Source organism: Capra hircus, chromosome 22 (genome assembly GCF_001704415.2).
Source record: "Capra hircus breed San Clemente chromosome 22, ASM170441v1, whole genome shotgun sequence".
Classification (NCBI taxonomy): Eukaryota; Metazoa; Chordata; class Mammalia; order Artiodactyla; family Bovidae; genus Capra; species Capra hircus.
Window position 1 is genome coordinate 49035339 of NC_030829.1, and position 20849 is coordinate 49056187.

The following is a 20849-nucleotide window of genomic DNA, read 5'->3' on the forward strand; positions in this document are numbered from 1 at the left end:
TCTTTCCTCCCCAACCTTCTGCATCCCAAGCCCAGTCTAGTGTGTTTCTTTATCCACTCCGATCCACCCCTCGTGTCCCCACTCAGCTCCAGGTCAAGTCCTGTCCCAGATTCCTCCCAGCTCTGCCTCCTCTCCTCTGCTCCCTACAGTTCACTCTCCACACAGTAGCCAGGGGTACTTTTTTCGGCACACTAATTTCCTGTCACTTCCCGCCTCACGTGTGTTCCTCAAGGACCCCCGTCGCCTTCAAGACCTTTAATGAGACCTGAGACTCAAGTCCAGGAAAAATAGGAGGCAAAACCTGAACGAGCCGGCCCGGCTTGTTAGCCTTGCCTTCCTGTCTGGATTGTATCCTCCGGGCTTAGGAACCTTTCTTCACAGCGTTGGGGGAAGCTTTTCCAGTAGTGCCTTCCTGCTGCGACGAGCCTATTTCCCGTGCTGCACCGCGGCCTTCCTCTTTCTTTTCCGGTCCCATGCGCTTCGGCATCTGAGGGCCCGGGTGAGTGCTACCCGCGCGGTATCCAGAGCCATCCGTGACTCCTGGATGGCTGTGGGGCGCGAGGCCTGGGAAGGACTGGGAGACCGGCGCCTGGCTGTGGGGAGCGGAGGCCGCGGGGCGGGGGCGGTGCTCATGGGTTTTCACCGGGTGGATACCAGTAGGGAGAATTCAGATTTAGGGGGAGAGCGCAATCTTGCGGCTGGGGGTTGGTTTCAAGGTACCCTAACCTGAGTTTGGAAGGGGGAGACTGGCGTCGGGTCTTGCAGAGTGAATCGAGGCACATGCCTCTGTTTCAGCCTCGTTCTGGCTGCACGATCTTCTAGATCAGGGCGAAAAGGTAGACCCAGTCTGGCGAGCCCCCAGCTCTGATCTCCGCTCTCGTTCTCCAGGTGCAGACATGGCCAAGTCCAAGAACCACACCACGCACAACCAGTGTAAGTTCCCTGGCCCAGCCTTCATCGAATGCTCCGGGTCCTAGCAAGGATTAGGGATACTTGCCAGGGAAGGAAGGCACATTTTCTACTATGGGCATGAGACTGATGTTACTTTCAGCATTACCTTTGGGGTTTAGATTTAATAAGCCTCGAGATACCCATTTGCATTCAGTGATAAAGGGTTTCTTAAACAAGTATTAAATAATGGGAAGTTATCGTTCTCCCCGGGTTGCCAGCTGTGATGGTTGTCATATTAGAGGAAATCTCTTTCTTTGGTCTAATTCCTTCCCTGTCCCGCAGCCCGAAAATGGCATAGAAACGGCATCAAGAAACCCCGATCACAACGATACGAATCTCTTAAGGGGGTGAGTGTGTGCACCAAATCACATGAGTGTGTTTGTTTGGCTCCAGTTGCATAGACAGGGTCTTTCATTCATTCATGTGCTTAACTGTCCTTCGCTTTACTTGGACTTCAAGCTTTGCCAGGCCTGTAATAAAGTTTTACTTGGCCTTTATCGGCTTGGAGTATAACCCCCTGGTCAAGTGGTAACCTGCTACCTGAGGGCAGTCTGATCATCTCCCTTGGTCACCCAGAGCCTTTCCAGGGAAAGGATGGCCTTGCCTGTGGGTACCTGGTACCTTGTGAGCACTCCATTCCACTTTGACCACCCATATGACTTGATCTGACTCTGTGCTAGGAAGGCTGATGCCATGGGGTCTGAGCAGAACTGTGCCCTCTCTCCACTTTGCTTCTCCCCTGTACCATTGGTCTCTCCCCCTCCCCCTTTTCCCTCCCTTAGTCTCTTACACCTTGTTTGCTGTGAATCTGTTGTACCAACCTTGGAATTTGACATTTTTTGAGGAGGAGGAGGGGGTGGGTGTCCCTGAAGGGGTTTTCAGGGAAGACTCAACCAAAATCCTGCTGTAGGAATTTCCTCTTTCTTTCTGCACCTGCATTTGAACTCTCCTGGGCTCTGGGCATGTAGCCCTGAAAATGTGTTTTGTGTATAGCATTAGCAGGGTGGCATTACTGACTTTTGGCGTGGTGGTACGCATTTGGCTGCCGGTAGTTTCTAAGGCTCAGGTTATTTCTGCATTTAAGGTTGACTTGATGCTGTCTCGACTCCCAATAGGCCTGATAGTCTCTAAGGTGCTGCTATAGAGAGGGGGACCAAGGGTGACTTGGCCCTTACATGCTGCACTCACAGCTCTCAGTACATTTCTTGCCTACCAGGTAGACCCCAAGTTCCTGAGGAACATGCGCTTTGCCAAGAAGCACAACAAGAGGGGCCTGAAGAAGATGCAGGCCAACAACGCGAAGGCCATGAGTGCACGTGCCGAGGCTGTCAAGGCCCTCGTCAAGCCCAAGGAGGTCAAGCCCAAGATGCCCACAGGCGGCAGCCGCAAGCTCAGCCGACTTGCCTACATCGCCCACCCCAAGCTCGGGAAGCGCGCCCGTGCTCGCATCGCCAAGGGCCTCAGGCTCTGCCGGCCAAAGTCCCAGGCCAAGGCTCCGGCCAAGGCTCCAGCCAAGGCCAAGCCACCTGCGGCTGCGGCTCCAGCTGCCAAGGGTGCCCAGGCCCCCACCAAAGCTCCGGAGTAGGGACCTTCATCTGCCGGTGTGAGGACAGAAGGACTGGTGTGACCCCCTGGGCTGCTGTCTGCGTGGGGCTGGTGTCCTCCTGTGCTATTTGTACAAATAAATCTGAGACAGGATCTGTCGGTCAGCCTGTGTCTGTGATCCCAGGGCTGGAACTAGGGTTTGGGTCAGGTGGGTACCAATGTTTTGTGGGGGAGTAGAGTTTTAGCCTTCCTGGATTGGTGCCGTGTGTGAGTCGGGAAATACGGCCTTGAAGTGCAAGAATGGGACCCGGTGAGTGAGTGGGTGGGTGCTTCTGGGATACTGGGACGCACAGGTTGCTGGACTGGGCAGGATGGTGAGGAGAGAAAAAAACCTGAACACCTTCGTCAGGTCTTCAGGCTTACCCAGAAGAAGGGAATTCTGCACTCTGGCCTGAGGATTTCCAGGTTCCTAGCAGGCTTGGGCAGCATTCACTACTCTGAGGTGAACGGGCCCCCAGGAGGCCAAGCAGTGGTGGCACTATCTTTCTTGTATGACAGTGCCGTCTTCTCTGCCCCCTGGATCAGCTGTTCAGCCCACTGTCTTAGTCCTCAGAGCAGCCAGTGAAGCACCATTCAGTCACACCAGATCCTCAAGACTGGCCTTTGAGTATGGTGGTCATTTGTAGTCCACCATTTGGGGCATTGGGAGGCTCAAAAGGAGTTAACTGATATACCGGGGCAACGGGTATGGTGTATGGTCCCTCATCTCTGAAGTAGTTATCTTTGAAACCGGTAAAGCATATCTTTGATGCTCCATGAACATCCTTGCTGTTAGTACTTCGGAAGTGGCCCTAGTCCACAGAACTTTATTGTAGGGCAGGAGGGAAGAGGGCTCCTTGGCAGTGGTCCAGGGTGGAGGTTGGACTGCACAGGGCTCAGCTCTCACTGGGCAGAACCGGCACACTGGCCAGGGCAGGCAGCAGCCGAGTGTATATGTCTACCCCACGGAGGAATACAGCCTCGTGCAGCCGTTCATCGTGGTCATGGAGCAGTATGGGTGTGCGGTTCATGGGTGAGAAGCCCAGAGCCGGGACCCCTACCTGCAGGGAATGAGGGGAGCTATTAGCGGGAAGGCCAGCACCCAGGAACCACTCCAGTGCCCACCCTCCTGCGAGCGGCTCACCGCGCGAAGATAGCGGCTGTCCGTGGCAGCGGGGAAGATCTCTGGCTCCAGAGTGAGGTTCCTGTAGAGGGCGAATGTGAATGTTCCTGGTCAATGTGGAAGCAGGGAGGGCAAGGGAAGGATTGAAGGAGCAAAGGAAGGTGGAAGAGAGGGGAAGGGGAGAGGAGGGCTGGCCAGCGTGCTCACATGTCTCTGCAGGCCCCGCTAAATGCTGCCCACCAAGGGTCTGAGTCATCAGTAGGTGTCACTTGGGGCTCTGTCCACTTCTGTGGGGAGAAGGATGGCAGGATTAGGACAGAGTCTGGGCATCTTGCCCTATTCATAGAGTAGGCTGTGCCTAGCACAGGACACACCCCTACCCACCTACCCAGACATCCAGCTGGCCAGTCTAGCAATAGGCCCTTTTTCAGTCCTTCAAAGGCCACAGGCCAAGGACCTCTGTCCTCCACTTCCCATCCGTCCTCAGATCCTAGCCCGAGTGCCCCTTCCTTAAGAAGGTGGTCCCAGACCTCAGTCTGGTTCAAGACTCCAATTACCAGTCCACACAGTATAAGGTCCCACCCTTTACTGGATCACGTGTGTTCATACTTATATAATTATTTGACTCATGTCTATTCCTCTCTTCATGCTGTAAGAACTGAGGGCAAAAATTGTTTAATTCCACTCCCCAGTGTTCCCCAGCACCCACAGTGGCCTCTACAACTAATGCTTGTTGGTTAATAAAACTCTCACAGCTAAAGAAATGTTAGGATGTATGCAGGCATACCAAGTATACAGCAACACGCAGCAAACCCAGTCTCCCCAGCTCCTATGACTCCCCCATTGTAGGCACCCCCGTCCATACCTGAGCAAACTCGAAGGTGACCCCCTCGCCAGCTGCCTGGCACCAGTCCTGCAGCTGCCCCTCGAAAGCCTAAGAGAAGGGAGGTGAGCTGACCCCGAGGACTGGGCTGAGGATCCAGGCTCCCTCCTCCAACCCAGGTGGAGGTGGCACCTTCAGGTCCACATCCGGGGCCACGCGGAAGTCAAAGCTGGCACTCATGGTGGCAGGTACCACGTTATAAGCCACGCCGCCCTCTAGGATAGTCAGGTTCACGGAGGTCACAGCCCCCTCCTTCAGTTGTGGGTCTGACTGCAGCCTGTGGTGAGGGGGCAGGGGCAGCCGGCAGCAAGGAGGAGGAACAGATGGAAAAAGATGGCTCAACCCCACCTCCTCCCTTGCATGCCCTCCCAGAGCCCCGTGCCCTTTTCCAGGCTGCCTCACCTCTGCCTCTCCTTCTCCCGAAAAGCCAGGATGGAGCTCACAACCTTGTGCTAGGAGAGTGTGAGATGACATGTGACAGGGGCCCCAGGACAGAGCCTCAGGAACCCCCACACTCCCTCCCCATGGGCCACACACCAGCTTCTCTGCTGCTGTGTCCTCGATGAATCGCGAGCCGTGGCCCGGCTTCCCAGTGCTGGTGACCCGCACCCCTGGGAGAGGCAGGGGGAAGGGGGTGGCTTCAGAATGGGACAGGTTGGAAAAGCAACCAGCCCCAAGATGGGCCCATGGCCTTCCCCTCCTTCCAAACTCCTCAGGCAGGGCTCTGCCACCCTCAGAATGCACAGGTTAGAGCTGGTTTCTGCCCACAGTTAGGGCCTCCACTCAAGCTAAGGAAAGACACGCCGGGGTAGGAAGGGGCTGGGAGGCAGAGGCCCTGGGTTCAAGGCCTACTCAGGCGCCAACGTGCTGGGGAGCCCTGGGTGGATGGACCCCATCCCTTCTGGCCCAGCCTCCCATCTGCACAGTGATCCCCACCCTCCAAGTGCATACTCACACCAGGGACTCCGCTCACTGTAAAAGACAGTGAAGGCGTCAGTGGGGTTGGCCAGGCCTGAGGAGGAAAAGGCGGTTCAGAGGGTGGAGTGGCCCAGCCTCCACTAGCAGCCTCCCTAACCTCTGCTGGCTGCCCAGTGGCCTGCCACCCTGCTCACCCTCATCCAGGGCGAAGCCAGCCCTCAGGGCCTGGAACTCAGGCCGCTTCACAAACAGCTCCATGCCTTGATGACCCCCAATCTCCTCATCTGTAAAGGCAGCAAGAATGTGAGACAGGGTGGGCCCCAACACACTCTCCCTGCCCCTGAAGGTGGCCCCCACCAGCCACTCCTACCTGGCACAAAGGTCAAGTGGATGGTTCTGGGGAAATGGTGGCCTTCAGCCTTCAGCCTCCTCACAGCCTCCAGGTATCTGAGGGGCAGGGAGAGGGTGTAAGCTGGGTGCTGGGGGGAGCCCTGAGATGCTTGAGCAGGCAGGCTGGAGCCTTGGGCCCTGCTCCGCCACAGCCTAGCAGGTGACTCCAGCAAGTCTCTGTCCCCATCTCCCCATCCAGGCAATGGTCACAGCAGGAATTCCTGCCCAAGGTAAGGGGTCAAGATGTTCCTTGGCCTTGAGGCTCCCCAGTCACGCCTGGGCCCTGCGAGGAAACCGGGAATGAAGGGCACTCACTGGATGCTGACACACTTCATGTCCTGGGCGCCCCTGCCATAGATGTAGCCGTCTGCATCCTTGAAGGCCTCAAAGGGATCGTGGCTCCAATATTCCTGGGGGCATGGGCAGGAAGGGGGACCCAAGCCCCAAATTAGCCTACTTTGCCCAACTGTGGTCCCGCCCTGAAGAGGGCTGCTGACAGCCGTCATCCCTCATCTCTGCCTCCCACCTCCACCACCCCCAACCCACCCTGGCATGGAATGGCTACTGGGCAGAGGCTGCCAGAGTGGAGTAATGCTCTATGCGGTCAAGTTTGTGCCAGGACCAGCACTGTGGGCACCCTGCAGTTGAACGGGAGGGTCTGTACTTTGCCCACAAGGGTTGCTCCATTGTGGGACATTGTGTTCCCACACCCCCAAGACACCTGGAAGACAGGAACCACATCCGTATGGGAGTTGAGCAAGACGGAGGAGAGTTTGGGGTTGGTGCCTGGCCAGGTTAACACAGTCACTACACGGCCAGGTGCCACCTAGAGAGGGCCAGGAGGAGGGGTCGTCAGTGCAGGGCGAGAAGCTGCTTCAGGTCCACCTCCCCCTTCCCATGCAGCGCCGCATGCTCACCTCCACTTTCTGACAGCCCAGGCCCAGCTGGAGGGCTCTCTCTTCAAAGAAGGCCACAGCTGCCCCTGGGGACACAGAGAGCCTAGCTGCCACTTCTGCCTCCCCACCCAGCCTCACCTCCCACGGGCCCAGGCAGAGATGGGGCGGACATCCAGAGAGGCGAGCAGACACCTGCCTCCACACAATTCCTCATCCATAAGAGACCTTTGCACCTCGGTCCCCAAGGAAGAAGATGTTTCTTGGCCAGTGACCCTTTGTGGAAGGCCAGGTGGCAAGTCCAGAGTGAGAAGCAGGTGTCATCGTTACCCTCCTTAAAGATGAGAAAACTGGGACTTTCCTGGTGGTCCAGTGGTTAAGACTCCAGGCTCCCAATGCAGGGGGCACGGATTCCATCCCTGGTAGGGGAACTAGATCCCCACATGCTGCAATGAAAGCTCCCACACATACCAAGTAAGACCTGGCACAGCTAAATAAATACTTTTTTTTTTTTTTTTAATTTGGGGAAACTGACTCCGAGACACAAGGCTCGCCAGCTGGGATTTGTACTGGACCTAGGTACACAGTTCTCTGGCACCAAGCCTGATTCCTTAAGGACTGTGGCCTTTGTTCAACCCCAGGAGACTTCTGGGAGCCTGTGCTTCCCCTCCCCAGCCGCAAGTCCTGGGGAGTGAGGGGGAAGATTTCCTTATCTAAACGCCGGTTGTAACTTTTGGAGCAGCACAGACTGGAGGGGCTGCTGAGAAGTCTGTTGGCCCAGGGAACGACGCAGAGCAGCGGAGGAGCCATCTGAGGCAGCAGATTAGGCTCAGCTGGGTGACAGAGGTTGCTGCCTGGTTTAGAGCACAGTCCCCGCCCCCGAAGCCCCGCCACACATCCTGAAACCGCCGAGTTCTCACCATAGTCCGGCTCGGGCTGGAGGGTGCGGATGCGCAGGTACTGACGGAAGAGCGTCACGGATGGGTGCTCGTCCTCGCTACCCTCGCTGGCCATGGCGCTGCCCTGCCGTGGTGAGCTGGGGGCAAATCGAGTGGCTGCCTACTCCTCCCCGCACCTGGCGCAGGTGGACTCCATCTGCATGCCGCCCCTCCCCAGGGCGGTTCCCCGGGCGTCCCCCGTTACAGAGCCCCCATTCTGTTTCAGGCGCTGTGCTGACCACTCCTTATTTTTAATCCCCCAAGGAGCCCCATGAAGTTCGTGCCTCTGAATGCATACATTACAGAGGAAAACGCAAAGAAGCTGAGACAGCTAGAAAGTAACTGAGCCACGTTTGAACCCACAAGTTGACTCCCGCCGCCCTTCCCCAAAAGAAATTTCCCCATTGCCTAGATTTCACTTCAGGGAGCTCCAGATCCCGCTACCCCTCACCAAGGCCCCCCACCTCGCTCTCGGCTGGTCTTGGCCCGCGCTCGCCGCTCGGCGTCCGCCCTGGACTCTGGGCGGGACTCGGGGTCCTGTGAGGTCTCAGGATCAAAACTGCCCTGGTCCGCCCACCACGTGGCCGGACCTCGCAGGGCGGAACCGAAGCCTGCGAATCAGGACCGTCCCAGACTCTAAGGCCCAGTCGGCGAGGGCGTCCCCGCCCGCCAGTGGTTGCAGCCTCCACCAGTTACCTGAGGCTGGGATTCAGGAGCCCGCCCAGGGGCAGCTGCCTCTGCCACCAGCTCCGCCCCGCACCCGGAGGCGAGCTTCTGGCTGACCCCGCCCCCGCAGGCCCAGTCCCGCCCAGCAGGGCACGCCCCCGGCCCCGCCCTTGGTTCTGGATAGCCCGTCCCACCTCCTGCAACCTCCCGATTGGGCGAGAAAAGAAGAGGGCGGGCACCGACTGGAAAAGTCGCGGCTGCCCGCTTGGGCGCCCCCTCGCTCTCAGGGTTCAGGCCCGCTAAATCCTGCTGGAGCTGGTCCCCACCTGCTCCACCACCCCCACCGGCGAGTCTCTACTTCTCCCCTTTTCACGCTTCAACTCCTTAGGGACGGCCTCCCTGACGGCTTCCACGCTCCCTGTGTGGAGAGGTTTACTGGTTAACAATCTGTGAGCGCCAGGAGGCTGGTCCAGGTACCCTCAGGATCTTGTTCCTGGCAGGGCACGGAGCAGACGGACGGCGTGCCAGGCACGGAGAAGTGAACGAATGAGCGCCTGTGTGATCGCGCCGCTGTGTGGGCAAAGCTGTGTGTCAGTGGGTGACTGTGTATGACCACGTGAGTGTGAGATGGATGTGACAGATGGCACGCTGAGAGGATGTAATCGTGACGCTGTAGACAGAAGGAGAGATAGGAGACTGCACAGAAGCATACGTGTGACACGTTCTTTGCTGATCCTGGGCCAGGTTCCTTGGCTCTTCTGCAGCCACCGGAGAAGGACGATAAGAGGCACAGGTGTCCCACTGGCCACCCACAGGCTGCACACAGTTATAGCTGCCCATTTGTGTGCCCGGCTGTCCTCTGTACTCTCAGCCAGTTCTACCCTCTGTTCCAGAGGGTGACTCAGCTTGGGGAGGGGCGGGGTTGAAGACTTCAACCTCTGGGCACAGGGGAGGCAGGCTAGGAAGGTAGGGTAAGGTCCATCCAACCCTTCTGGGGTTTAAGTTCAGCTGCTGACCCACATATTCCCAGACAGAAGCAGGCTTGCTGGTTCACCAGCAATGCTATTGTTGGCATGTTGATTATTTTGAATTAAAGTCACTTAAGAAATGTCCAATGCAGGAGGGACATTCAGACCCTCCTCTCTGTCTCCCTGAAAGCAGGAAAGAAATCTCTGTGAAAGGTACACTCCTTGAATCTGGAGATAGGACACCCTTATCTCCAGGGATAGGGAATGTAGGCCGAGAAGCCTCTATAAACCAGCTTTGTTACTTCTTTTAATTTACTACCCCCAAGCCCAAACTCTGTTTAATAGACTCTTTACTAATTGAGCATCCAAAATATGTTTTTGTCCTGTCAAGTCCTCACAAATTTATTCTTTGTCTAAAAAGTATAAAAGCTGCCTGCTTTGGTCACTTCTTAGGTCTCATTTCTATGAGACCTCCTTGCACACAGCTAAAATTTCTTTTTCTCCTGTTAATCTGTTTTGTGTCAGTTTTATTGTTAATCCAGCCAAGAACTCAAGATGGGGAGAGGGGGAAATTTCCCCCTCCCCAATACTATGTTACAAGATAAACCACATTCGCCATCCCCTCCTCTACACATCCCGCCCCTTTTGGCCATGGAACCTACATCCTGATTCACTCAGCTCAGCCACCAGACCCTGGATTTCCCATCAATCCCAGTGATCATTTAGCAGGAGTAATGACCCCTCTCAATGACAGTCCCACCTGCTGGCCCTGTGTGTCCAAGTGCTCTGCTTACCCAGACTCATTCAATCCTAAAACCAAGTGCTCTGCTTACCCAGACTCATTCAATCCTAAAACCACTTTCTGAACTAGGTGTTACATCGTGCCCATTTTACTGATGAGGAAACTGAGTCACAGATTAGCCACTCAGCGGCCATCTAGTAAGTAGCCTATGTCCTCAGCCTTCTCAGGCTGCTGGAGCACTCCCTCCAGCTCTCTGTCCCGAGCAGTCCCACACTTGGCTCCAACTCTCACCTCACCTGCAGCAATGCCAGCAAACAGGACCTGTCACTCCCCAGGTATGACAAAAATGCTTTTTTTTTTTTATTGTGCCTCTGAGATAAAATGAAAGGTCCCAACTGGGTCTAGCCCTCTGGCCTCTGCCCTCTAAGCACAGGGGCTGCTGCCCTGGTACGGATTTGTCCAGACTCTCCAAGTTCCAGCCAGGCCTGGGGCCTGGACAGTGGGTGAGCTCACAGTAGATGGTCAAGGAAAGCAAGAAGTTCGAGGTGGAAGTCTTGTGGCTTGTGGAGGTAGCAGGCGTGGCCTGCATTGCGCAACTTCACCGTGGAATGGTTGGGCAGATGGCGGAGCTGCCGCAGTGACTCCCGAGCCAGGGTGCGGTCCAGCTCCCCATACAGGATGAGAGTCGGGGTCTGCAGGGTAAGGCAAGGGGCCATGATCCTGGGGCCTGAGGGGGACTGACCCTCAAGCCACCTCCTTAGGATATCTTCCCGATACACCCCATCTCTTCCATCCAGATCAAGGATGGGGCCATGTGTCCTCCAAGTACAACCTATGTCTTTTCCCCCCATGACCCAAGCCAGGGACAGGAAGCCAGGACTTTCAGAGACCCTCCTCCCAATACCTTCACAGCCTGGAATTGTTCCTGGGTGTAGTTCTGGGTGGAGGCAGGTGCAATGGGCACAAATCCACGCAGCTGGTGGTGGCCTCGCATCAGGAAAGGCAGGGCATAGCGGCCACTCAGTGAAGGGCTCACCAACACGGCGTTCTGCACGTGTAGGTCCTGCAGCACTCGCTCCAACAGCTCTGCCCGCCCTGCCTCTGTGCTTGCCTCCTTTGAAGGTGCCGAGTTCCCAAAACCTGGGAACAGCAGAAGGCACCAGCTGAGGGAGGCTGGGAAGGTGGTCAGGACTTCCTGCTCACCATAGTGGTCAAAGAGATGGGGACCAGTGGCACATAACATCTGCTACCCCCAAATCCCCAGAAGTTATGTTTTTGTAAGGTGATAGGGCTGTTAAGAAAACCATCTTTCATTCATTATATTGGCAAAACTAAAGATTGATAGGGACCTCCCTGGTGGTCCAGTGGCTAAGACCTTATGCTCCCAATGTAAGGGGCCTGGGTTCAATGCCTGGTCAGAGAACTAGATCCTGTGTGCCGCAACTAAGACCCAGCACAGTCAAATTAAAAAAAAAAAAAAATTGATAATACAGTGTTAGAGAAGACGAGGGAAAATGGATACTTTCATGCATGACTGATTGGAGAGTAAATCCATATAGCATTTTTGGAGGGTAAGATAATATTTGTCAAGAAATTTTAAATGTGTGTCTTCTGACAAATCAATTGTCCCTGATGGCTACCCTACAGAAATTATTGCCCATATGCTCAAAGAAGCATGTTCAGGGGCCTCCCTGGTGATCCAGTGCTAAACACTCTGTGTTTCCAATGCAGGGGCATAGATTCCATCCCTGGTTAGGGACCTAAGATCCCACATGCTGTGTGGCGTGGTGAAAAAATAAAATAAGCAATGACAAAAAAAAAAAAGAAAAGAAGAGGCATGCGCAAAGATGCTTCAGCTTCCTTACTTGAGCATTTTGACTGACACTGAAAACTCTAAACCAGCCTACACAGCCACTGGTAGAGGAGTGGCTAAGTGAAATCTGTTCATCCCTCCAACAACACACATTAGGATAAGGGAGGGTTACAGTGCCTGGCATGACCCATGAGACACGGCAGAGGGGAAGAAAACCAGGTTGCGGAGAGATTCGCTAAGCAGGCAGGACACCAGTCATGTTTACAACCCCCTGCATCTCTAGGTCTAAAAGCCCCCCCCGAGGATCTGGCACCCTCAAACTGCTTAGAGAAGTGACAGGGAAAGAGAAGTGGCATGGGTCTCTGAGAAGGGTCACTCTTGGTTGATTTTTTAATGACAAGAATAACAGCAAGAAATCATTTGTATAGCTGAAAAAACATAAAGCTGCCTAGTTTGTCATAACAAATACAGTGAGATCTCCCCGTGTGATCTTTTGTGAGGCAGGTCATGTTTCTAAGTGCTCTGTGACATACAACAATCCACACTGTAGCTTTCAAGGTAGAAAATAAAAACAGCTTTTCGTGTTGCCCCTTTGTGTTGTGACTTGCCACTGCCTGTCTAGACCCTGGGGTGCAGATGCTCCCCAGCCACACCTTAGGGCTTTCCTACCCCTCCAGTTCTACCCTCTGACATTCTGTCCCTTTGTCCCTGCTGCATGTTACCTCCCTGGACCCAGGGGCGGGGGCTCACCTGGAAGGTCAAGGGCCACGGCCCGGTAGCCTCTCTGCGCCAGCAGCTGCAGTGTGCCCAGCTGCTCCCACGTCCGAGAGCTAAAGGCCTTTCCATGGAGCAGCACCACATCCGCCCTGTGGGCACACCAGGGAGTGCGTGTGTCCTGGGAGTTGTTTCTTCCAAGGTTTCTCCCACCGCCCTCCCAGGCCCTGAGCACTTTGAGTTGAGTCCCACACGGGGACTCTCCTTGGGCCTAGTCCTTCCACTACACCCTAGGGTAAGCACCTACCTGTGGGCCCGGTGGAATGGGAGCACCTCACGGTAAAAAATGGGGGAGCTGCCAGGGGTGAGACCAGCCAGGATTGTGACATTGGAGTCTCCCCAGAGCCAGGAGGTCTGCTCAGGGGGTCCTGGCAGCCCCACATATAGCAGCAGCATGAATAGCAGGCCCAGGCCCAGGCCCAGCAGGGCAACCTGGGACCGGCTCATGGAGGTCTGTACCGCAGTCTGGAGGAGAAGAGGAGATGGAGAAGAGGGTAGAGCTGAGTCCCCATAAAACCCCCTCAAACCCCACCCAGGAGTTTCCAGCAGAGGCAAAGCTCAGCCCTTGCCCTTTCCTCTGCTCTGGGCAAGTGTCTGCGGGTTCACACCCGAGTATTCCACATGCCAGGGTAAGGGCTCAGATACCCCATAAGTGTGAGGAGCATCTGAGATGTCCCCCTGGCATCAGTGGCCACCACCATCCTTGTGCCAGCTAAAACCACTTCCACTCATCAAGGACTTATGACAGCCAAGCCCTGTGCTAGGCCCTTCACATGTAATGACTCATGAATCCACACAAGAATGCTAGGGAACAGATATGATTATAGGTTTCTTGATAAATGAGCAAACTGAAGCTCAGAGAGGTAGATTCTCTTGCCCGATGTGCAGAGTAGCAAGTAGCAGAACTGATGCTTGAGCCCAGGGCCGGCCTCCCACTGCCAGGCCACACTAACTTTGCCAGGAAGGAAACTGGCGCTGGGAGGTGATGGATGAACTGGTGGTTGGAGGGGTGAGGGTCATCAAAGGCGAAAGAGCAAAGGGCAAAGCAATGTCCCACTAAGGGCATGTTTGCAAACAGTTCTGTTTATCAGACTGCATCCAATAATGCTAAAATCAGAATGTGATGGCAATATTTAATGTTCTACCCCAACTGATATTAAGTGGGAAGAGAACTCGTGGAGAATATCCCTGATGGAGAAAGTGCCTAGGCCTGAGTATGGGGCTAGCAGGAAGCATGGCACACTTACAAATGGAAAGGGCAGCAGGAGGCTGGAGCGACAAATGCCTCCTACCCCCCAGCTTTTACGCCAAGTGACCTGTTTCATGGACTCCTCCAGTCTGAGTCTTTGCCAGCCCAGAAGACAGGTCTCAGGACCCACACCCAGAGCAGTCAGCCCTGACTTTGAGACTCCTCTGCCAATTCCTGGCTGTGTACCTTGTTTGTCAGTAAAATGGAGAAAATGACCTTGCAGCTGCTCTCCCAAGCCTTCTATGAGGTTTCAGTAATACAGGGGGCCTGACCAAGGGCTAGCCTATCATCATTATTTGGGTCTAGGAATCCTTGTTCCTGGATTCCAGTGAACATGTCTTTGAGTGCCTGCTGGGCACTGGCCCTAGATCTGAGCTGGGGAATCGCCTTGGACCTTACCCACCTCTCCCAGAAGTTTTGGGGATGTTTCCCAAGCCCCCAGCCCCAGTCTCCAGGGTCAGGTGGTGACTGGGCAGTGGCAGCCCCTCTGGAGCAGAACCAGGAGCTTCGTGGAGGCAGAATACACTCCTCTCTTCTTTCTGCCCACCACCAGCCTCGGATGCAAGCATCCAACACATCAGCCTAGGTTCCCACCAAGCAGAGTATCCATGCTGAACCTCTCCTGTGGTGGGCCTGGGGCACCTCTCCAGGTAGGGAGGAATGGGACGGCAGCCGTTGCTATGGCAACGCAGGTAGCTGGGGCAATAAACAACAGTATGCTACACAGATGGAAGAGGGGGAGGGGAGGCACTGTACCCACATGAGGTCCTCGGCATCCGTTTCAACAATGACACACAGGTGTACAGACATGCACACAAACTCTTGTCCCCAAACACTTTTCCTTTGTACAGGCTAGTCTCTGCATGGACACACAGCCTCCTTGCACATGCACGGGCCTGTGTACAATCGATACCTTGAAATACACCCTCAAAATCACACATACATCAGTTATCAGGAAGGCAGACGCACAGGTACACACACACACACACACACACACACGCTTTTAAAACCATATGCAGACCCTCATATCTCAAGCACACAATCATACACACAATCCTAAAACTACACACGTACACAAGAACATGTATTTGGAGGTACAGGCAGGCAGACACCCAAACACAGAGCTTCAGAAATACACATACATACAGGTAGATATACACCCTTAAAGCCACACAGTAGACATACACAGACACAAGCGGGCAGACAGACTGACATACTGCCCCCCAGCGCAGACACACAGAGAAACGGACACACATCACACACACACCCCCAGGCCCACAAGAACACACTGCCAACAACTGAGCGGGTGCACACACGTGACAAAGGGACACAAACAAGCACACTGGCTGCCCTAGCGCGGCCCCTCCGGCAGGACTCTGCCCCAGGCTCCGCGGACAAGGGGCAAGGGGCGGGGCAAGAGTGGCCGCCCCGGGCAACCTGCTGGCCTCACTCGCCGGGGACACTTACCGGGCCAACCGGGATGACTGGACCCGCCACCGCTGGGCGGGCTCTGCTCGGATGCAACCAGCGGTCAAACGGCGCCGCGAGGTTGGCGCTGCTTCCACCACTCTGGGCCGCTGCGGTCACTAGGTGGCGGAGAGCCTCAGTGCGCTTGCGCAGTCCGCGCTCTCAGTCCCGCGCCTGGCAGCCAAGTTGTAAGGGACACTGGGGGGAGGCACCCCCAAAGCACAGAGGCCCGGCCCCACTTCCCACTGCCCAGATTTTCCAGGTTGTTTTTCGGCCTGAGAGCTGGGGCATAAAGAGAAGTCACCCGACTTCTTCCCGCCAGCGTGTCTCCACCCTTAGTCTCCGGTCTGTATGGCAGGATAAGGGTTGTCTTTAGGCCCACAAAGGGTTGTCACCCGCAGAGGGTTGTCTTAAGGACCTAACGTCTGGAATGAAAGCTTCACTGTGTAACTGCCAGATATTAGTATTGTTTTGAAGCAGCCCCGGGCCTCTCTGGTCAGCCACTTCCCTGACCCCTGCAACACACACACACACACACACACACACACACACACACACACACACACACACGCAGAGACACGCATGCACTCAGCCAGGGCCCTGGTGGCCTCTAGGCTCCTTCATGTCTCTATAAGTCATCTATCCTGGTTAGTGACATGTGACCAGCTCCGACCTGTCCCTAGCCTGTGTGGCCAGGCCTGGAACAGGGAGGATGGGAGGAACAGGCAGCATTCCCTCATTAGCACTCTGTGAAGCAGGCAGCACCACTCCCACTCTACAGGCAAGGAAATATGCTCAGGGCAGTTGGGAAATCGATCAAGGCCAGACATTGGCAAAACTTCGCATTCTAATCAGTCTGGCTTCCGCTGTGCTCCAGATTGAAAACTCTGGGCTTGGGCAGCTCAGTGAGGGGATGAGAGGGGGCGGGGGAGTGGGGAGGGAGCAGGAGCGATGAGACCCCAAAGGAACCCTTCTTCTCAAGATAAACCATATGCACCTGGGGCAGGTTGCTCAGGGTCTCTGGGTCCGACCCAGTCTGGGGTACATGGGGTCGAGGGGCATGGGGAAACCGAGACAGCTGTGAGAAGATGGGTCTAGCATAGCAGCACCCACCTCCCTGCGACGGATTGCCGCCACAAGCGGGCGCCCTGGAGCACGGCCCAGCCCCCGCCCTCTGGCGGGCCACCTCCCTCCTTCCCCGCACCAGCCCCTTCCCTGCTTCCCCGCCCCGGCCCCAGTCGCCGCCTTCTCGCCTGCCTCCTCGCGCAGCTCCCCAGGTACCTATCCTCCGCCCTCCGACCCTTTCTTCCTTTCTCTAGTTAGACCCCACCCGCACCCACCGCAAAGTTTCTCCCCTTCTTATCTTGGCTCCCGAGGCCCCCTTACTAGGGTCTGCCCTCCTCGGCTTTGGCGTGCACCTTACCAGACCCTGCGATCCACAGCCGAGGTCCTCGGAGGGGAGAGAGCCAGAGGTGGCGGTGCCGGAGAGCGCGCCTGGCCTCGGCGACAGTGTTTTGGGCCTCAGCGGGCAGCGCGCTGAGCACCTCGCGGGCTTCGTCGGCCGGAACTCCAAAGCTTTTCCCCGCTCAGCGCTCCGGTTTCCGCCTCCGGAAAATAGATTATTTTTTTTTTCCACTCCAGCCCCGACTCCTTTGGGACTGCGGTGCCAATCCATGACCTATAGCAATTCCTGGAGGAGGAAAATGCTGATAAGCAGAATAGTCAGCTACTTACTGTTGATACGTTTACTATGCTTACTGTGTGCTAGGCACAGGGAGTGTTTTACACGCCTGGCTTCATTTAATCCTTTCTACCACCTAGGAGCTAAGTTCTATTGTATTATCCCCAAAGGTAGGAAAGGATAATAACAATGGGAACAATAATTGTAATGGGAGCCCCATGTATTGAGTTCTTCCCAAAGGCAGGCCCAGTCAATTATCAGGTTTTTTTTTTTTTTTAGCTCATACATTCTTGAGGTGGACGTTCACGTCCCATAGTTCAGATGAGGAGACTAAGGCACTTAGGCAGTGGCAGAGGCAGAAATAACACCTATGTTTTCCTCACCCAAGGCGTGCGCCTAGAGTTCTGGGAGCCTCGTTTGCTGCTACAGGAGAGACCCCTGCCCTCTCTAGGGCAGCCTCCCTGCTCCACGTGGGCAGGGCGTTCTGTGGCACCAGCACAGCAGCAGGTATGGCGGGCGTGGAGCAGCGCGAGGGCGCCATCCAGGTGCAGGGCCAGAGCCTCTTCTTCCGAGAGGCTCTCCCCGGCGGTGGGCAGGCCGCCCGCTTCTCCGTGCTGCTGTTGCATGGCATACGCTTCTCCTCCGAAACCTGGCAGAACCTGGGCACGCTGCACAGGCTGGCCCAGGCTGGCTATCGGGCTGTGGCCATTGACCTGCCAGGTAACTCAGGGGGCGGGGGCAGGCTTCTGGACAGGGGTTGTGGGGGCCTCACTGGGCACCCGGGGCTGGGGGAGTGGGGGAATGTAGCCAGGCTGATCCCGGAGCTAGACAGGTCAGAGCGCACACTACAGGGCCTTCAAGCTTCTCTAGTCCATCCAGATGCGGTCTGGACACTACTCAGCTGCATCTGTGTTGCCTGGTACAGTGTCTCAGTGTCTCTGAGCCTGTTTCCTTATCTGTAATGAGGGATAACCACACCCATTCTGGAGGATGGTTTTAATGGGAAAGGACTGAGATGCTCCATGTGAGTATGTGACCAGTACATAACACAGAATAATTAGCAATCAGCAGATGGCAAGTAAAATGTTTTGAAAGAGCTGTAACCACCGGCCCTGTTGGAAGCCCTAAGAAGTGTCCACTGGCACCTTTGGGGGTGGCTAAGCCCATGGTCATGATCCCACCTACAAAGCCCTAAGTTAGGTCCCGAGGGAGGGAAGGGCAGCGCCAGACTGCCAGTCATAACCTCAACTGGCAGGCTCCAGCCCACAGTGCCAAGTATGAAAGGGGCAGCATGGCCGACCTGCTTCCATCTCTGGCCATGGCTGGTATGGTTTCAGTGCCCAAGGGCGGGCCTCCAGGACGGGACAGGATTGGTTCTGACAGTGGGTTGGGCCGAACTTCCAAGCCAAGGCCATGAACTAATCCTTCTGCAGAAGGTAGGGACTGACTAACCACAGGGGAGATATGTGTGCAGAGACCACCCCTCGTCCCCTGTCCTGGAGGGCATTTACCCTACCAGCCCTGGGACAGGTGCCTCTGAAGCAATTAACTCACTTAATTTTCACAACAATCTCAAACAGCAGATACTTTTGTTACCTCCCAGGTGGGGAAACTGAACAGTGGAGAGAGGGCTAAGGGCACTTTCCCAGGGTTACATAGTAAGTGGATCACCGGGACTTGGATCCAGCCATGTGGGGCTTCAGAGCCTGATTCTTTGAGGACACTGTTCTGGTGGAGGTGGGCACAAACATGGAGGGAAATGCCTTATGCTTGCCACAGGTACAACAGACCTAGGTTTCTGTAGGAATAACTACATGCATGTTGCAGGAACCTGACACAGAGCTTGACCCAGGAGGGCTTTCTGGAGGAAGGGACCATCTCTCTGCTGTCTTACTCACCACCTTTGTCTCTCCCACACCTGAATCCCTGCAGGTCTGGGGCGCTCCAAGGAAGCCAAAGCACCTGCCCCTATCGGGGAGCTGGTCCCCAGCAGCTTCCTGGCAGCTGTGGTGGATGCTTTGGATCTGGGCCCCCCGGTCGTGATCAGCCCATCGCTGAGTGGCATGTACTCCCTGCCCTTCCTCACGGCCCCAGGCTCCCAGCTCCGGGGCTATGTGCCAGTGGCCCCCATCTGCACTGACAAAATCAATGCTGCCGACTATGCCAGAGTGAAGGTACCCCTGTGTGGGAGGCTGAGATGCCCCTGCCAGGAGCAAGGATGAGTCCATCCTGGGGCCCTGGGGGGGACTGGGTAACCAAAGGGGTAGTTTCTGAGACGAGTTGAACCACCAATCTCTACCCTTGGGGTAAGCTGACAGCAGATTACTATGCCAAGCCCTATGCTGTGTACTGGGGCAGACACAAATTTATGCCTTTCCATACAACCCCTTCACTGGGCCAGCTTGTCTCCCATCATTTGCAGTGACCCCAGGGAGAGACCAAAGTGATGGGGAGGGCTGCAGTTGATCTCCAGGAGGCTGGGTCTGGAATGGTAGGTCCCTGTTGACTCTGCCTCCTTTTTCTTTCTCTAGGCATCAGTTCTTATCGTTTATGGAGACCAAGACCCCATGGGTCAAACCAGCTTTGAGCACCTGAAGCAGCTGCCCAACCACCGGGTGTTGGTCATGGAGGGGGCGGGGCACCCCTGTTACCTTGACAAACCCGAGGAGTGGCACACAGGGCTGCTAGATTTCCTGCGGGGGCTAGCATGAGGAGCAGCCCTGCTGATGGGGATGGGCCGCTTGCCTGCCCTGGTCTCGCTCTTGCTCATTCCCTCTCCTCTTTGTGGGTTCCTTCTCATCCTGTACATTGCCACAGGTATGTTTATCTGGGTTCTTTTCTTTTAGGGTCTGTCGTTTCCTCTTCCTTCTCTTGCAGGGACAGGCTGAAGAGGTGAAATCAAGAGGAAAAAATTTTCAGGAATCAAGGGACATAATCTGGTGGAGGGTAATCCATGAGATGAACTTCTATAAGTTTTCCTGCTCAGCTTTCATTCCTCTGCTCTGCCCAGCCTCTCCCCACCTACCACCTCCTCCTTTGGCTGCTCTGCTGGGTAGCACAGCCCCTAACTCCGCCTCTTAGGCCACAAAAATATACATACCCACATGCATGCTTACACATTAGAGTCATGTATGTTCCCAAATATGACCCTTCACTGGGCCATACACACAGCTCTGAGCTGACACTCACAGCAGCGTTGCACTGCACGCACAGACACACACTACTCTGCCACCACACAAGTACTTACACAGGCACATTCTGCCCTCCCCACCCAGGCAGCACCCCATGTCTGGGAAGGCAGGGATGCCATGAGACCAGGCCTTGCAGGAGACCCTCTACCAGGGTTAGGGTATGGCTAGCTCTGAACTTCACTAACCCACAGGTTGCAGCTGGCCCCAGATCACAAATGCTCCCAAAGGAGGGGGCTCACCACTTAACCCTCAGATCAGCTCCCCAGGCCTGGGTCTTCTCGGCCTCGCTAGTTTCCCGCTCTGACGTTTGCTTGGTGGGGAGACCGAGAGTGAAGGTCTGTGAAATAAAGTGATGCAACTAGACCCGCAGGCTCTCGCTGTCTCCAGAGCGCCGCCCCTCCCCCGTCCCTTGGGGACCGCCACTGCGAGCCCCTCCCCCACCCTGGCGGGACCAGATGGTCCCCCTGCCCTTTGTCCACCGGGCCAGATGGAGGGGAAGGGAGATTGGATTCCCCTCCCCACCCCCACACACCCAGGTGCCAAGAGACTCAGCTGTAGGGGAGGTGGAGGTCAGTGGGACCAGGCTGAGCCGATTACAGACAAGGGGAGGTAGATTTG

At 55.7% G+C, this 20849-nt stretch overlaps 4 protein-coding genes across 7 annotated transcripts; 2 read left to right on the top strand and 2 right to left on the bottom strand.

Annotated features, from left to right (window-relative positions):
- Positions 374–2655, top strand: RPL29 (ribosomal protein L29). Its single transcript, XM_018066911.1, has 4 exons — positions 374–499; positions 889–933; positions 1234–1298; positions 2168–2655. The coding sequence occupies exons 2-4, from the start codon at positions 897–899 to the stop codon at positions 2534–2536; spliced, it is 471 nt and encodes a 156-aa protein (XP_017922400.1). The 5' UTR covers positions 374–499; positions 889–896; the 3' UTR covers positions 2537–2655.
- ACY1 (aminoacylase 1) lies at positions 3328–8386 on the bottom strand. Of its 2 annotated transcripts, none has more exons than XM_018066913.1 (15): positions 8145–8386; positions 7663–7817; positions 6767–6831; positions 6571–6675; positions 6165–6259; positions 5830–5906; positions 5654–5743; positions 5497–5553; positions 5079–5152; positions 4944–4993; positions 4674–4818; positions 4524–4592; positions 3866–3945; positions 3680–3740; positions 3328–3596 (listed from the first exon to the last, which is right to left on the bottom strand). In XM_018066913.1, exons 2-15 carry the CDS (start codon positions 7754–7756, stop codon positions 3432–3434), a joined length of 1227 nt encoding a protein of 408 aa, XP_017922402.1. In that variant the 5' UTR covers positions 7757–7817; positions 8145–8386; the 3' UTR covers positions 3328–3431. The 2 variants fall into 2 exon arrangements, with proteins under 2 accessions (XP_017922402.1, XP_017922401.1); XM_018066912.1 differs by having other exon boundaries at positions 7663–7778; positions 8145–8385.
- Positions 9825–17044, bottom strand: ABHD14A (abhydrolase domain containing 14A). 3 transcript variants are annotated; one of them, XM_013973558.2, is made up of 6 exons: positions 16783–17044; positions 15360–15641; positions 12891–13108; positions 12620–12735; positions 10961–11196; positions 9825–10748 (listed from the first exon to the last, which is right to left on the bottom strand). In XM_013973558.2, exons 3-6 carry the CDS (start codon positions 13088–13090, stop codon positions 10566–10568), a joined length of 735 nt encoding a protein of 244 aa, XP_013829012.2. In that variant the 5' UTR covers positions 13091–13108; positions 15360–15641; positions 16783–17044; the 3' UTR covers positions 9825–10565. The 3 variants fall into 3 exon arrangements, with proteins under 3 accessions (XP_013829012.2, XP_005695949.2, XP_017922403.1); XM_005695892.3 differs by having other exon boundaries at positions 15360–15533; positions 16783–17001; XM_018066914.1 differs by having other exon boundaries at positions 15360–15706; positions 16783–17001.
- ABHD14B (abhydrolase domain containing 14B) lies at positions 16535–20594 on the top strand. The gene is made up of 4 exons (XM_005695891.3): positions 16535–16636; positions 17429–17760; positions 18973–19214; positions 19572–20594. The coding sequence occupies exons 2-4, from the start codon at positions 17550–17552 to the stop codon at positions 19749–19751; spliced, it is 633 nt and encodes a 210-aa protein (XP_005695948.1). The 5' UTR covers positions 16535–16636; positions 17429–17549; the 3' UTR covers positions 19752–20594.

What these genes read in the sequence shown, in the direction of transcription:
- RPL29 (XM_018066911.1), top strand. Translation starts at nt 897, where the DNA reads ATGGCCAAGTCCAAGAACCACACCACGCACAACCAGT. An exon ending in CCACACCACGCACAACCAGT is followed by an intron (nt 934 to 1,233) that starts GTAAGTTCCCTG and finishes CCTGTCCCGCAG; the next exon opens with CCCGAAAATGGCATAGAAAC. An exon ending in GATACGAATCTCTTAAGGGG is followed by an intron (nt 1,299 to 2,167) that starts GTGAGTGTGTGC and finishes CTTGCCTACCAG; the next exon opens with GTAGACCCCAAGTTCCTGAG.
- ACY1 (XM_018066913.1), bottom strand. Translation starts at nt 7,756, where the DNA reads ATGGCCAGCGAGGGTAGCGAGGACGAGCACCCATCCGTGACGCTCTTC. An exon ending in CCAGCCCGAGCCGGACTATG is followed by an intron (nt 6,832 to 7,662) that starts GTGAGAACTCGG and finishes CTGTGTCCCCAG; the next exon opens with GGGCAGCTGTGGCCTTCTTT. An exon ending in TGGCTTCGCCCTGGATGAGG is followed by an intron (nt 5,554 to 5,653) that starts GTGAGCAGGGTG and finishes TTTCCTCCTCAG; the next exon opens with GCCTGGCCAACCCCACTGAC.
- ABHD14A (XM_013973558.2), bottom strand. Translation starts at nt 13,090, where the DNA reads ATGAGCCGGTCCCAGGTTGCCCTGCTGGGCCTGGGCCTGGGCCTGCTA. An exon ending in CCATTCCACCGGGCCCACAG is followed by an intron (nt 12,736 to 12,890) that starts GTAGGTGCTTAC and finishes GTGTGCCCACAG; the next exon opens with GGCGGATGTGGTGCTGCTCC. An exon ending in CGTGGCCCTTGACCTTCCAG is followed by an intron (nt 11,197 to 12,619) that starts GTGAGCCCCCGC and finishes TGCTGTTCCCAG; the next exon opens with GTTTTGGGAACTCGGCACCT.
- ABHD14B (XM_005695891.3), top strand. Translation starts at nt 17,550, where the DNA reads ATGGCGGGCGTGGAGCAGCGCGAGGGCGCCATCCAGGTGCAGGGCCAG. An exon ending in TGTGGCCATTGACCTGCCAG is followed by an intron (nt 17,761 to 18,972) that starts GTAACTCAGGGG and finishes GAATCCCTGCAG; the next exon opens with GTCTGGGGCGCTCCAAGGAA. An exon ending in CCGACTATGCCAGAGTGAAG is followed by an intron (nt 19,215 to 19,571) that starts GTACCCCTGTGT and finishes TTCTTTCTCTAG; the next exon opens with GCATCAGTTCTTATCGTTTA.